This window comes from Xiphophorus hellerii, chromosome 11, assembly GCF_003331165.1.
Source record: "Xiphophorus hellerii strain 12219 chromosome 11, Xiphophorus_hellerii-4.1, whole genome shotgun sequence".
NCBI lineage: Eukaryota > Metazoa > Chordata > Actinopteri > Cyprinodontiformes > Poeciliidae > Xiphophorus > Xiphophorus hellerii.
Window position 1 is genome coordinate 17,865,726 of NC_045682.1, and position 16,749 is coordinate 17,882,474.

The following is a 16,749-nucleotide window of genomic DNA, read 5'->3' on the forward strand; positions in this document are numbered from 1 at the left end:
TGGAGGCGACCCCAGGGGACGAGGTCCACGCTGCAGGACGATCTGGAGACCCATCACAGGCAGTCGGCAGCTCGATCTGCAGGGGGCAGCGTTAACAGAAACCCGTTTAATGACTTGATTGGTTCGTGAAGGGGGTCAGGGTGGGCTGGTCCCGGTGGAGAGAGGAATGAGGTTGTGGAGTGGAGGAGAGCAGCTGAGGCCGACAGTCGGCACAAACACAAGAGATGAGCCAAGAAAACAGAATAAAATGTCAACATGAACGCAAAGGAATCCTTTTTAGGTCTTCTCCATTTCAACTTCTGCCTGCCTGCCATCCATCCATCCATCCATCCATCCATCCATCCATCCATCCATCCATCATCTGTCTATCTATTCAAGCATTTTTCCATCTATCCATCTGTTTGTTTATCCATCTATCCATTCATCTGTGTATCCATCCATCCATCCATCCATCCATCCATCCATCCATCCATCCAGATTCATACTTTCACTGATTCTTCCCTCTTTCTGCTCCTTCCTTTCTGTCTCTGTTGTTGCAGCTTCCATATTTAAAGTCTGATCACTGTGAAAATATTTGTCAGAAACTTGTTATGAACTTTAGTGTTTGTACTTTAAATCTGACTTCAAAACGTTTGGAAGATTTAGACATGAGAGACCCGTCGCAGCTTGACTTTAAATCAAGTAGCAAAGCATGAAGCATTCAGATTGTATGTTTATCTGATGAACCTTGACTCTCTCTCTCTCTCTGTTCTCTGATAGATTTATACTGCACCCTGGAAGTGGACTCATTCGGTTACTTTGTGAGCAAGGCCAAGACCCGGGTCTTCAGAGATACTGCAGAGCCTCAGTGGAACGAAGTCAGTCGCCACCTGACAAGTCGCCGCGCCTCGCTTCCTGTCCAATCAGCCGTTTTAAATCTCCCTCTCTCCACCTGCGTCGTTTTCCAGGAGTTTGAGATCGAGCTGGAGGGCTCCCAGTACCTGCGGATCCTGTGCTACGAGAAGTGTTTCGACAAAAGCATGCTCAACAAGGACGACAACGAGATTGTGGACAAGATCATGGGCAAAGGGCAGGTCCAGGTGAGGTCTGCCGCCTCACCTGGAAATATGTCACGTTTTTTCCCATTTTCTCTCCGTGTGAGTCACTTTAATGAGTCGTCTAGCCTTTCTGTGCAGTAAAGTGGTTCTGTAGTGGCGGTTTGTTATGAAAGTGGTTGGATTAACAGTCTGGGAGTAAATTGTAACGGGGGTTTCCACTGTTTTGTTGGGAGGAATCTCTTTAAGTTCCATTTTAAAGTGGAATGGGTGGTTTCATTTTCTGCTTTGTATAAATGTTGAGTTGATGGTCCGCCGAGGTGTCGTGCTTCCATTTTTCCTTGAAGTCACGGGAAATCAAATAAAGCTTGGCTCCTTCTGTAACTTTCCTGCAATTCAGCACAACTTTTACAGTTAGTTCTGCCACAATTCAGTCAGTAGTACCTCTCAGCATGAGGCCTCTGACGGATGGAAACGCTCCCATCTTTCAGCGATGTCCCTGTTCTTCCTCCAAACTTGCACTGAAGTGAGCGTGTGGCTGCTTATTTATAACCCTCCCTCTTGTGCTCTTCACATTTCAAAGGACGTATTTGTCGCTTTTAAGCCCTTTGGAGGGGATTTGTTTATGGCGTGCGGAGTCAACAGGTAAAAGTAGAATCCGTGACAAGGTTTTCCTTACAAGTGTCACACCTCGGATATCAAAGAAAGTGGGGCAAACACGAAACTTCTCCAAAATATCTTGTGCTTTGTTGTTTCTCCGCAAACCTAAATCTCCTGCTATAAATCTTTTTTTTTTTTTTTAAACAAAAAACGACTTTGGATGGAAAATGTTGAACCCGCATGTTATTGTTCACATTCCTTATTTGTTACTACAGCTTTCCATGCCTTCCCCTTTCAGTTTGAAGATTTATGTCCTTGAGTTTTGCCTTTGATTCCCTCTGAAAAACAAATGGAGTGACAGAAGCGCAGCACCAACCATGCATCCTTCATGATCCACTCAGATCTGGCTGTGTTTTTTTTTCTCTGTCTTTGCATCCACTCAGCTCGCTTCAGTCTAGCAGTTTAGCCCAAAGTAAGTGAATGCTTTACCTAACCGGGATTAGTTTCTACATAAGGATCTATGCATCTAAACTGCAGCAAGTGTTCTGCTGCCTTAAAGTTTAAAGTTAAAGTTTTTCTTCCAGGATTGCCCTGTATTTAGCTTTTAGCAGCTTTTATCTGACTGCTGAAGAAAAGCATTTCCATAGCATAAAGCTACCACCACGTTTCACCATTTAAAGTGCACAATATCGACTCAATTGCAATTTAAATTGATTAAAAGCTTTAATATTCCATCACTTGCTTTGGCAATTTATCTGTCATTCCACACAGCATATCCAATTGTACACTGTTCCTTATGTATATTCAAGAACTTTTATGCGTTTCTGTTAGGGCAGCAACTAACAATTATTTTAGTAATCAATCATTCTGATGATTAATTTGATTTTTCAAAAAAGGCACATTCTGCAGATTTATATAACCACCAAGCCTTTATTGTGCAATATTAGAAATGTATGAAAAATGCAAATAAACAAATAATTTAATTCCTTTTTAAAATAAGAAAATAAACATTTCATATGTGCACTTGTTCATTTGTAGCAAAGGAATCATCCACATATAAAAAACTAAAATTAACATGTGAAAAGTTCATGTATGTATATATTTTTTGGTGCAGCTTTCAGCAAATGGCCTTTTTTGAGTCTGCTTATTCCAGTTAACAATTAATCGATTACTAAATTAATTGCTGATTTTTCCAGTATTCGATTAATCACTATTAATAGTTGTTTCTGTCAGCAACTTTTTTCTTGTCCCTCTGAAACAGAGTAAATAGGGGTGAACAATAAAAGCCACACTTTTTTTTTCAAGAATTTTATAAACCTTTCACTTTACAATTGTGTGTGGCTTTGTCTTAACCTGTTGTGTGAAATCTGAATATGGTACATAAACGTAAAAGTGCTCAAATGTGGAAAAGGTTCAAAGGATAGAACTATTTTTACACCCAGAGTATGAGAAACTTCAAATATATAGACTGCTACTGAAAAACTAAATTCCCTTTTCTAGGTTAAATGCGACAATCCCACCTTCAAATGAGTCATGTTAGAAGATTTCATCTTTGATTTATAGCTGCACCGTATCTGACACCCTTAATGAAATGACTACCAATCTGCGAGCCAAATGCTGCTGCTGTTGCTGGGAATTTCCGCTTCCAGCCAACACCAGCCAAGAAAACATAAAAATAAACCGGCCACATGTTCGCTGGCTCTGTGTTGTTGAAGGCGATCAGAGAATGGCATGTACTTTGTGAAGCTCTCAGGGGGATAGAATAGTATATCACAGCGTCTGATTGCCCGGGAATGATCCACTGCACTGCAGCGACTTTGCGTGTGGATGTTGCCATGAGCTTGATTGAAGATGTTCTTTTATTTCAAAATAAAATCCATAACCTGCTTCGCTTCTTTGATCCAGCCTGTGTTAACACAAGCTACAGACATGGAATGGCTTCATCATACCTTGCAAAGGAAGGCATGTGAAGTGTAGATTCCTTACCTAAAGAGACTCACACCAGGACCTGAGCTTGTTGCTTTGTTGATGAAACAGAGTTTGGAAGGAGCCTTCAGTGTTTTGTTTTCCTCTCCAGAGACCATCTGATTTATTTAACACACAGCAGAACACTGGCTGACCGTAAATGGGCATAGTGGTCTGTGAGTTTTCCTCTCTCTTTTTTTTGTAACCACTGTTGAGAAAGTTGTGCACTTATGTCATCAGAGGATGCTTTAGTCATGGCCTTAGATCGTTTGTTCTAGTTGTGACAGTTTGCATTTGTAACTGTCTTTCTTTTTGTTTCTTCTTTTTTCTTTTCTTTAAAGTCTGTTCCTTCAGTGAAAGCATGGTGGTGGCAGCATCATGCTGATGGACATGCTTTTTCTTTAGCTCTCTTTTTGGGTTTAGCTTCTCAGAGACTTCAGACTGAGGCAAAGGATATTTACACACCTGATAGTTTTGATAGACTCTGTTTGATTGGGGACCAAAGTTGCAACATTTTCAGCTGCGGTTCTCTTTGACGCTGCACTGTGTTCAATGAACCAAACACTTTGGGAAAATCTCTGACCAGTGGTGGCCCAAGAACCATTGACGGAAATTACACAAAAACCTCTAAAGACAGCGGTTTTCTTCTTCTTCTTCTGTAAACGAGAGTGTTTACATTTTAGCGGTTCTAAAATGTCTCCTATGTCTTCGTTAAAAGATCACGAGTCGCATTTACCCAGAATGCCCTGCGCTGTAGTCATATACTGGAAAAATCTAGAATAGAGCTTTGGAACGTGACGTCAGTTCCAAAGCTCTATTGTCTCCCCCCTCCGCCACCCTCCTCAACAAAAAAAATTATTGAAGAAGCATTTGCATTTAAATAATATCAATTTTAATATGAAAAGGCAAAAGAAACAAAGAACAAAAATAAATTTGCCATTTATCTCAGAACAAAATAAGAATTAATTTTTAGTCACCCCCCTAGTTAGAACAATGGTTCAGTCCAACTCGGAGGCGGAGCAACGGCTAGGAGCTAGCTGTTAGCTGTGGCTCTGTATCACAAACATAAAACCCTCCAGTAAGTAAATACTTAAAATTAAAGACATGTAACACGTTTTATTTACATTCACTGCTCAATAAGAAGAAACACATTAACAATAAAGATCAGACTGCAGTTCGTTATTTTCTTGCTTTGGCTGAATCTTGATAAGCTGCGTCATTAGCATAACTGCTACACTGCTTTCATAGACTTAAGCTTTTTTTGTTAAAGGTAGCAAACATTCATATTTAACTCTTTAACTTTTAGTTAATTAAAAGAGTTTGAAACGGGAGGGAGAGGCTGAGGAGTGGCAGCAGCTCTGTGTGTGGGAGCCGAGAACAGATAGAAAAAACAGAAAGCTGCCTTTATTTCTCACTGTCTTCAATGTAGAGCCTTTAAAACCACAAAATAAAATCTGAATATTTTTTTCTATATAAATCCTGGTGCTTTAAATGTTACGTTTAAGTTAGAATTCCCCCCAGATATTTATTTCTATCAACCTGCTGGTTCTCAGTCATCCAGGACATGGCAAAACTTAAAAAAGGCTTAAAAATAAAACAACTTGACAAGTTATAATTTAAACAGCCCATAACTTGGAGCCATTTCAATAAATCAATGTTCATGAGGAATTTTATTAGGAGCAGTTACTCATTAACTTTTTTTATTTAGAACCTTACATTTTTGTAAAGGTGCTGCAGAGATTAGATCAGTCAGACTGAACAAAACTCATATCTAAGCAACAATTGAATTTTTGTTTCTCAATAGTTTGCTTACTGAGAAAAACACGTTTGATGTGCATTACCAGCCATTTTTGGTCCTGCAGCTTGAATGTGGTTTAAAAACTTTTAGAATCACATTTAACATTACATTTCACTGTAACTTTGCTGACCCCCCCCCCCCCCAAAAAATAAAAAATAAAAAATTGGTCTTAAGAAATGTTCCTGTTTATAGGTCCCCCCCCCAATAATGAGATGGGATTTACGCCCTTGGCTGTAGTCCGCTTCCTGCTTTAGGATGTGGTATATTTTCCATGATTTCCACTTGTGAGTTCATCCAGTCACATTTGTGGGAGAAGAGAAATCCTTAAAGATTAAACACTAGTGCACCTGTGTGTGCTTTATGAAGATTCTTAGCCACATGAGGAATTCCAGCATTTATTTCTCACTATGAAGCTGTCTGACAGCCTCAAACCAAACCAGATAACCTCTGACCTTTAAGGTCATGTTGCTAATCCTCAGTCACATGGCAACAGAGTCAGGCTTACACTCCTCTGGTCTTTCAATAAAATGGATTCTCAATAGGAGGTTGGAAAAGCTTTGCCTCCAAAATCTTCATATGACTAGTGTGGGCAATATGGACTTAAACATAATTAATTGGAACTTATCAATTAATAAATCAGAATTCTTATAAGAAATTCATCACAATAAATGTATTTATTTATTTCAAGCAAGTGACAGTCAAAACTGAAGGAAAAATATATTTTTACATAATTTGTTTAAAAAGGAACAGATAGAAGATATTAGATCTGATGATCTAATCTCTCATAATTGAATATACTGTTATTTAGCACATTTTGTTTTTATAACATCTCAAATATTTTTGCTGCTTGTCTATTTGTTGGCTTAAATAGATGGTGGGATCTTAATCGAGCTTTGAATTTGTTTTACTAAAAAGCAAAAACTCTTGTCTTCAGAGGGCTGGTTATATTACTGTTTAGCTGAACAAACACGGTGCTTTGCCCAGTAGAAATGCGTCATATCGCGCAGCTTCAGCAAATCTTTGAGCTAGTAAACCCAACCTCCCCTTTTCTCCAAACCGGCATTTCAGTTCTTGTGGCTCAGGAGTTTTATGACCAAAATCATTCTAATTTTATTAGGAAGTCTTCTTCTAAGACAAGTCAATGGCTTCGCCAGAAAAATCCTTGAGATAAATAAATCCCTTATGACCCCAACAGACGCCACATTGTGCCGTTACTGAATGTTCTGTCCTCCGCGTTGTTTGTAGAAAACATCTGTGCTATCTTCAGTATCCCCGCTTTTGTTCGTCGCGCATTGCTGCAGCTTATATTTCATTATGTGGGATCTCCTGTGGAGTTGTGTCCCCAGCAGAGGGACACCACCTCACCCAGCGTGCCCTGGGGGCCTCGGCGAGGTGTAACCTGATAGTCTTGAGCAACTTCCCAGAAATAACGAGAGCCAGAAAAGTTGGATTACGTTTACAAACGGACAAAAGGGCGATAAAGTTGTTTGTCTTTGAGAGCTTTAACTTTTCTCTCTCTCTCTCCCTGAAACTTGCAGTGGTGGACAGGGCTACATGCATTAGCTCGGCGTTGCAGTAATGTGAAGCTGTGGGTGCTGAGGGGTTGTAAAGTTTGAGGCGAGCACTTTCATTTCCACTTTAGAGAGGAGGGCTCCTATAATTCTACATGGGGGCATTAAATGCAAAGTTTGGCTTGCTGTACAGACGGGTTTTATTGGGGGGAAATGCAGCTGCTGGGAAAGGGAGCAGGGGCGATCATCTGGAGAATTCACTTTCAAACTTAACGTACAAGCCAGGACGTCTAATTACGATCTGATTGCACTCATTAGAAATTTGTGGCGGAGTTCTGGTCTCTGGTTTATCTGCAAAGTAGGAAAATACGAGGACCGCATTCATTTAGAAGATTATTCTAACCATCCTACTGTGAGGGGTCTCTAATCATTCATACAGGGAGTAGATTAATACTGAGATGGCACTTGAAACTGATATTAGCATCTTGCATTAGCGATTAGCGCAATTAGTGTTACTAAACAGCAGCATCATATTGCATATTACAAAGAAAGTAGATTTACAGAAGGGCTGTCAAAATTTGCAAAGTCTTTCATGTTTATTGACAAAGTACGTAGACGTCACACAGCAGCACGTTGTTCACAGAAGTAATAATGGATGGAGTTGATTATGGATCGATTTTAAAGTTTATACACTGATGAAAGCCTGTGGTCACAAGATCATAATATGAAGGAAGCAAATAAAAAAGAAAACACATCTAATAGCAACGGCGTTTCGTGGATCATTGACGATGATGTGGATGTGTAGTCAGAACCGAGAGTGGGCAGATTGTGATGCGGTGCGATTCACTGACGCAGACTTCTTCCATAAGTTCATAATCATAATTTTCTGTCATTGTTTACGTCCTGGTTTACCACATCTGCTTTTTTATGGTGCAGAATTATAACGCATGTTTCATGCCAATGACATAAAAGTCGAATAAAATGCGGCATTTTTGGGGGTGTGAATAGATGGGCCATTCAGACTGCAGTAAAAAAAGGCACATATTGTTCGCATACCGGCAAAAAAAGCTAATTTGGGTCGCATTTCCGTGCTGTGTGAATGTAGCCAATAGCTCCTTTATATCTTTGTGCTTTTTCTGTCTTCATTTTAACACCTCACTGAAACAAAAAATACAACTAGTCTTACTTTCTCCAAACGTTTGCGCTTCCAACTGACCAGTCATCAGTCAGACGATCACCGGCTGATTTATGCATCTTTACCTCTGGTCTAGTCTCCCAAACACTGCGCTAACATTAGGTAGGCAGGGCAGTGAAATTTAGAAAACGCTGTTTTTATAGAATTTATGCCTCTCAACCTTTTTTTTTTACTTTTTTTAATATATGTCACTTTTGTTAAAAATGTCTTCCCCTTGGGACTAGCAGAGCTGTGGTATTTTACGCTGTGTTTGTTTTGAGCACAGAATTGGGGTGATTTTAATGAGAGTGTGTGTTTGTGTCATGCTTCAGTGTGTAAGTATTGATATAAATTAGCAACTAATACATGGAGTCATTTATTTTGTATCCGCTCCCCTCTCACCCCCCGTCATTCGACGCTGCGATCCGTCATGTTCCCACCCAACACGCCCCCTGCGGTCATACACACGCAATCTTACACACAGCTGTCAACAACACTAACAGATGGGGCTCTGCTCTTGTGCTCTACTGCTCGGGGGACAAACCACAGGCTCGCATGCACACACAACTGGGTGATGGGGTAATTCATTGTAAATGATATCAATTACCAGCAGTAATACTCTGTGTTTATTAGCTCAGGCCTCTTGTTGGGCGAGATGTGTGTGTTGGAGCGTTAGCTACCAGAGTTGTGGATATTCATTTGAAATAGCCAATAATAAGACAAACAAAAGCATTATTTCTTCGTATTGAGGCTTTATTTCTTTAACCATTTCCCTGCAATGTGCCATTTTCCTCAGCAACTATGTTTTTTAATTAGTCTCATCTTTCACACTCCTCCTGTTACAGCATATGGCATTTTTTCTTTATTGATGAGGAGTCCCAATTAAGCCAACTTCCTCATCAGTGGATCCTTGATCAGTGAAGCTGATAGCAGTGTTTTGATGGATCTCGATGATTTCCTTGTCATAATCCAACAGAGGGGTTCATCCATCACAACTCTCACGTCTGTAGCCTTTTTGTCCCCGTCAAAAACCTAACAACGCCTCCCCACCCCCGCCTCGGGAATACGCTCACTCTAACGAACTATATTCAAACAGTTCATGCCAAACATCAGATAAACTTGTTTTTTCTTGTCAACAGATGAGCTTTGGCTGCTGACCTGCCTAAGCTAGCTGCTATATTATACAAAGACAAAGCACACATGGTTTCATCATTTTTATTTTGTTTGGATAGTTTTGATCTGATGTTCTGATGCTGCAAAATGTAAACAATTTTAAATGAAACAATTCTGGAAATATTTTGCTCATCTTTAAGTCATTATTATATGTGTGCTATCTAAAAAAAACAACTTTAATTGAGTCTTTTATCAGCAAACTATATTCATAAAGCACATCAAAGAGCTGTAGAAGACAAGTAAAATTAAGCTGCACACAGTACCATCTAAATGAAAACATTCTCAGTAATATGGTGACATGAAAGCCTCACAGGAAAAAGGTTTTCAACTGGGTTTTATGGGTGTCTGCAGTCAGCAAAACAAAGTCTAAAGAGTCTCACAGCTTTGGAGCAGCAGTTAGTTATTAACTTTTTACATAGAAATTTTGGAACAGCACTGGGTTTGGTTAAAAGTGAACGTCGACCATCAGGAACTGGATAATTTAATAGACCCGGTACTGAACCTTGTGGAACCCCAACATGTTCCACAATATGGAATCAGAGGCAGAGTTGGGGAACTTGCTTGTAGGCTAATTCACCCAAACTACTGAGGAAGCATTGCATTTAATTAAAATACACTAATGGTTTTGATTTAATATGGCTGGTTTAACACAAAGGGCTTGAAAACCAACGGCTGTACCTATAGTGCAATCCATAAATAAAAATCTGAATATGTTCATATCAGTCTTGGCAAGTCGCAGCTTTACATTACCAGAGATCGGCCACAGAATACATTCTTAGTGGTGACTGCTATACTGCCAATGATAAGAAAACGTCTAACTAAATCCAGAATCCAGCCGGTAACAAGTTCACAAATTCCCAAACTGCTGCTGGCCTCTGTAGAAGTCGGAGGCGTTAGACATGCTTCTGCTTCAGCAGAGATGAACAGTGCACTGTGACATGTGTAGGAAGAGTTAAGCTGAGAATCTTTTTTGATGAGTGTACCCAAGTGACAGAACAAAAGCACGATGTTAAAAGGTCACTTAAAGGCCGAAGAACCTCAACAGGACGTCCTTCATAATGTCATCTGTCGCTTATCCCACATGTCTCTCTCTCTTTCTTCATAAAAACACTACTACAGAAAATAACTATGAAGTCTAAGGACGTCCGTCTTGATAATCAGTCCTCATTATAAGATTACATAATCTTTCAGGAAAGTCTAATGGATACGCAACAGATGTATGATTTCCTACCAGAAACATGCACATGTGGCACATGTGGAGCAGGCGGTGGGAGGGAAACAAAGAAGTCGGATCAGGGGGAAGAGAATAGGAATGAAAGCCCCAGATGGTGGCCAATTATGGGATGCTGGGAGTTAAAGTGAGAACAAAGGAGCTCATCACAGCCTGAGAAATGAAATGCTCTCCAGAGAGGGACGCCATGAATCTGGGTGTGCACTTACCACCACCCGTTTGTCAGATGGAAGAGTCAGAGTTCAGAAATAATTGCCTGAAAGAGGGGTTTGCAGATGCTTGAACAGTGAACTGCATCCAGATATAATTGATAGGTGCATGAGGGAGGCTCTCAGTACGACTAAAAGAGATTCAGTTTTTTTGTGTTGATGCCCATCAGGATCCGCTAGCTGTTTCTGAAGGGCTTTTCTTATTGACTCACTTTGTCATCTTTAACTTTCTTACCCAGATTTCCCAAACAAAGCTGTTCCTCTGCAAATAAAGAAAGGAATAGCAGACAATGCATGTCAGTCTAAGAATAATTTGTCCCATTTGACCATGTCCTCTGCGAAAGCTTTTCTTGCTTTGTAACCTGCAACTTTGGGGAAAAAAAACACTCCAGTTCAAGATCTTCTTCTCCTCTTGTTATTCCTCACACAAACCTCATTCCTCAGCTGTCCTCAAGCTGTACAGTTATTGACAACAGATGACAAAAGAATCACCTCGTCTTTTCTCATCGCAGTCCCAGTTTGACTCTCAGAGGGACAAAGCTCATTTCATGCTGCGAACTGTCTGCCAGGACACTGTGAAGCTCTGTCCCAAGGATTATCAAAGATTCTCCAGAGCTCTGGTTCTGTTAAATCTCTCTTTGGTCAACACCCACTTCTGCTTTGGGACCGGACCTTTGATCTATTACCACTTCTACCTGGGGTTAATAGTTACAGTTAAAGTTGATGTTGGATCAATGCATAAAATCAACATCGATTGGATAAAGATTTTTAATTTTTTTTTTTTTTTGAAATAGTAAAAATAATCCCAACAATAAGCACAGTTTTGGGGGAGTGTTTAAACATCTTTTAATTGGAATTTACTGTGACAGCAATAAATCAGAATTCCTGTCACGACAAGAAATTTATGATGATAAATAGGACTGTTGTAAAAGAATATTTTAGTAATCGAGTACTCTATAAATTATTTCAGCGCTCTTCCTACCGTTCGCTCTCGTACTCCCAGCATCGCACCACACAATTTAACAGTGCTTATTTTCCCCCCAAAACCTGGTAAAATGCGGGAAAATTCAACATCATCCTGCTACCACGTAGCAACAACTCATAGGCAGAAGTGACAGTGTTGCCCACCACAAATAATGACCCCGGCGGGTCACGGTGCGCTAAATAAAACATAATTTAACAAAGCTTCGAGGCGGATAAATTTTCCTCGAGGAATTTTAATAATTAAGGTACTCGAATCATTCGAGGAATCGTTACAGCCCTAGTGATAAACGATACGATAAATGCCAACCCATGTTGCTAGCATTACTGGAGGGGAGTCTTCTTGTGTATTCCCCTGAGAATAAAATGCCTGTCTTTACTGAAAGATTTCCAGAAGGATGCCAACATGTCCAAGTTCAGCATTTTCTTTAACGGTAAGAGTTGAAAAGTTCAAAAGAGGCTTTTTCCTTTTTTTGGACTTCTGGTTATCTGCTCAAAGTCTTGCTCTCTCTCCCTCTCTCACAGCTTCCATGATTTGTAGACATGAACACTGAAAATACATCTTTTTAAATATCTTCCTATATATGCTGCTTTTGATTTTACACAACCTAATACTCATTAAAAAAATACAAGGCTGGGGTGTTTTTCACCCAGACTGTCCACATAAAGCATGTGCAATTGCGTATGGGCACCAATAATGGCTAATCTAGCTAAAGATTTTCAGTCTCCTTGTAGAAATTCTGATCACAGCCACATCACATGATGGAAATATAACAATAATATATATGTGGACTAATATATATTAAGCAAGAGGGCTCTACACTAGCTGTAGTAATTATGATTTTTTTTTTTCATTTCAAGGACGGATCTTTGTGGTAAACAAAAACAAGTTTCCAGTAAGGACTAGATTTACATAAACAGCCCTGAGTGTCTCGCTGCCTTCTCTTTCCATAATCAGATTTCACATTACTTGCAGATTCTGGTTTCCACCACCAGCTTCAACTTATTGTTTTTTGGGTTTTTTTTAATTTTCTAAACCCCAGCAGGACCAGAATACTTTCCTCCTCTTCCTCATGTTGTTTTTGGCCAGTTTTAAAGTAAGTGTGCCTTGGAGATGCGCTGTGTCCATGCTCTGAGAGCCTGGTCTATCTTTTAAAGTGGTAAGCCAGGAGATCAGAGCCATTCCTGGAGGAGTTGAAATTTGTTCTTCAACTCTTTGTGAACCCCTCCACACACACACACACACACACACACACACCCCCACACACACCCCCACACACACACACTACCCTGCAGAATGTGATGTGAAGCTTTTAATCAGTCACCACATTGTTCTGGTGCTCTGCTCAGTTGTTTGTGGTTCCACACATCATGGTGTTGGAAAGGTGATCCTTTCTGAAATCTGTTTTGGAGATGTGATGGAAAGGACACCACAAAGTATCAGTCTACATCATGAATGTAAAAGAAAAATAGACTGTAAACTACTTGTATTCTGTTTTATTGTAGCCATATTATCCCTTTAATAGAGAAAATTACTTCGATAAATGAACTTCCCCGTCTTCCTCAGCAATGATATGCAGTACATAACCTTTATTTTTAGGAAACCATAGTCATCTACAAAACATGACATATAAAACTTGTAAAGTATCTTGAGTCGTAACATTTCAGAGTGATCACGGTACATTTTATGATTCCTTACATCTTGACAGCTGAGGAAAATGTTTTGCTAAATGTTTCCCCAGAAGCCTCACTAAGAATTTAGCGCAGTGTGTCAGTGGGATTACCGACATCCCACATTCCCCTACAGCCTTGATGAAATCTACAGCAGTTCAGATGTTACAACAGAGTGTTGCAATAGCTTGAACACCATAGCAGATTCTAATACTATCCATGTTCATGGTAAAAAGAAAGTACACCTTCTATTAACTCCAGGATTCCAACAACTGCATGATCTGACTTACAACTCTGTTCAAAAATAAACCTCACCTCAAGTTTTCAAAACCACACACATCCCTTTTCACTGTGCCATTATTTATTAAAGATGATGCCAAAATGGAAAAGTTTATGAGAACCTAAGTTGACCCCAAAAGCCTTAGTTGCACTTCTGGAAAACATTAAGATACCTCTTCAAGCATTTTCCCAATTACTCTTAATACAGTTTTTTCTTCCTTTATGTTATTTGAGATCTGAAAACACAGTATATTTGTCAGATTTGTCCTTTTCTGCAAATAAATGGTCAAAATGACTGTTTTATCTTCAATTAAAAAATATTTTGTCAAAAGTGTATAAAAAAACTAAATTTTCAGAAATGTGTTTTCCTCATGCTATATTTCTATATTTAAAGTCATACTACAAACTTAAGCTCTAAATTGGGTCTACAGAAACTCCTGTTGGAAAACATTATCTGTCAAGAAATGACAGACACCACAGCATACAGAACATCATTGGAAGGTGAGATAAGTTGAACTCAACAAAAAGTATTTCAATATAGGCTACGTATTATCAGGATGTAATAACTTGTTGTTTTCCTGTACTGTAAAATATTACATCCTGCTGATTTGAATAAATAGACTAATGACTCTGATTGGTATCTCAGATACAGAATCCTAATTGAGATAGGCCTAGTTAAAATATAAAGATGTATCATTTTAAGGTTTCTTGATGCCTGGACCAATATAACTGATGGTGTACAATATATTGAGAATTCGTGTATGTCTAATTCTCTAATAAGACAGTTTATTTGAAATGTGAGTTTCTTAGATCTCGTCTTTTTGTTCTGCACCGTACGACTATGAAACAGTGAGGTTCTTAATCAGTTACTGCAAAGCTTATTTCTGTGTTACTCTGTGGAAAACTCCAGTGTTCATAAGCTCCCAGCCTTAAGCATGTACTCATGATAACTCCACAGGACAGAGAGAACAAAGTACAGACAGAGCAACCGACTGCTCATTAGTAATCTTTCCCAGGCTTTTAAGGCTCTTTAATTGGAGCCCCAAAGCCCTAAAATACTGTTTTTAGTCTCTTGACCTAACATTGACATTTAACCCTACTATGAGAAGAAGTTTATGCTTAGTTGTGCTATTTTAATTTGACATTTTGAAGACCCAGTGTATATTGCACGACTAATAAAATACTTTGTTTACAGACTCTACAGTCCCAGGGATTATTTAAGATTTCAGAATTCACGTTATTGTTGTTCCTCAGAGTTACTGCTGAGGGTACGATCCCAATTGATATTATGCCGTTCATATGGCAGAACTGTGAGCTGTGCCAGCCGTTTGAACCTGATTTATTACTTCCTGTCCCAAGGCGAGGGAGGGAAAAGGCCTGTTTCCTGTCCAACTGTGCAGACGTTAAGAACTGGTACTGGTTTTCTAATCACTAAAGCTTGCATAAAATTATCTGTTCTATTTCGAACTAAGGAATGTGAAACAAGTGTGCTATGGAGAATTACCAATATTCGGTGCCTCTCAAATGTAGTCATACTCCTTGTAGTGCATGTTGTGATGTTATGTGACAGACCAATTCACGGCCAGCTCTACCCAGGAATTGTTTAGATCAAAGTCAATTCATGTGTTAGAAAAGCACAGTCAAAATTATTTAGAGTGGAGTCCTATTTGTGAAGTTAGGGACCACAGCTGCTCTCAAATAACTGAAATCTGCAAATACTTGAAATCCAGTATAACAACTCTTATAGCTTCCTATAGCTCAAACTCCAAATATACCTTTAAAATGCATTAATACACAGTGGAAACTATCAGCTACGCTGCAAAAACACAAAATCTTACCAAGTGTTTTGGTCTGGTTTCTAGTGCAAATAGTTTAACATAGTTGCAATAAGCAAAACTAGCTTATACTGTAAGTAACTTTCCAACAAGATATTGGAGCTTATTTTAAGTAAATAACTTCTTAATATATGCTAGTTATCATTTCATCAATATTAAGATATTATTGACTTAAAACAATCTCCTATATCTAGATCTAGTGCACTTGTTTTATTTCAAGTGCACTAGAAACTAGACCAAAAATACTTGGTAAGATTTTGTGTTTTTGCAGTGTATAGTCTCTGGGGAACAGCCAATCAGCACCATGGAAAGTAAAAGATGCTCCAGGATTGGCTGCTTTTGAAAAGGCCAGTCACTAGTCTTTCAAGTATCATTATGTGGGGCGTGCTGTGGTGGCGCAGGGGGTTAGCACGCCCCACATTTGGAGGCCTGAGTCCTCGACGCGAACGTCACGGGTTCGACTCCCGGTCCTGACGACCTTTGCCGCATGTCTTCCCCCTCTCCTCACCCTCCTTCCTGTCTGCCTACTGTCTAAAAAATACGAGCCACTAGCGCCGCAAAAACTCTTCGGAGAAAAAAATTGAAAAAAAAAAAAGTATCATTATGTGTAGGTAATTTAGCTTCCCAATCTTTGGAATATTTTAGAAATTTTCTATGAAAATATCTGCAAATGGTCGGGTTTTTTCACGTTCTACAGAAAAATCCGTGAATGGTGGTCCACCTTCAACTTTATAATTATATACCATTTTGTGCTGGTTTATCATAAAACGTCCTTACAAGACATTAGACATTGAGGTGATGAAATAAATACTTAAGCAGGGCTTTAGAGCGGCACTCCTTTGAAGCTGGTTTGGCATTTTGCTAAACACTTCCACAGATATTATTAGAACTCTTTCTGTGTGACCTTTACGTTGGGAGAGCTCAGTTTTTGGCCCAGTGATGACGAAAAGGTTAATGGGAGCTGCTCAAGTCTCTTCAGACTTGGAGTGAGGATGTTTTGAACTTGTTCAAGTTAACAGTGAGGTCATGCAGCTGCACCACATCCACCCCTGGTGCTGACAAGTCAGGGATCAAAGCAATTACATTTGATCTACTTCAACGTTACCAGCTCTACCGAAACTTTCTCTCTCTCTCTGTCTCTGCCTCTCTTCTTTCCAAAAATGTAACCCGGTGAAATGGCCTCTTCACTCCAGCTTTGATGCAAACTGCTGAAACGAAGCACTTAAAACAACCTTGGACATCAACGCAGTTATCTGCATCTCTTCGTGTTCCTCCGACGATGAATTGT

General features: G+C 39.4%; 1 protein-coding gene across 7 annotated transcripts in view; it reads left to right on the forward strand.

Annotated features, from left to right (window-relative positions):
* abr (ABR activator of RhoGEF and GTPase) overlaps positions 1 to 16,749 on the forward strand; it is a 133,046-nt gene that overhangs the window by 88,258 nt on the left and 28,039 nt on the right. For all 7 annotated transcript variants that reach the window (XM_032575608.1, XM_032575609.1, XM_032575610.1 and 4 more), the window contains 2 exons: positions 760 to 857; positions 948 to 1,079. In XM_032575608.1, the coding sequence (XP_032431499.1) occupies positions 760 to 857; positions 948 to 1,079 (230 nt within the window). The remainder of the gene's footprint in view (positions 1 to 759; positions 858 to 947; positions 1,080 to 16,749) is intronic.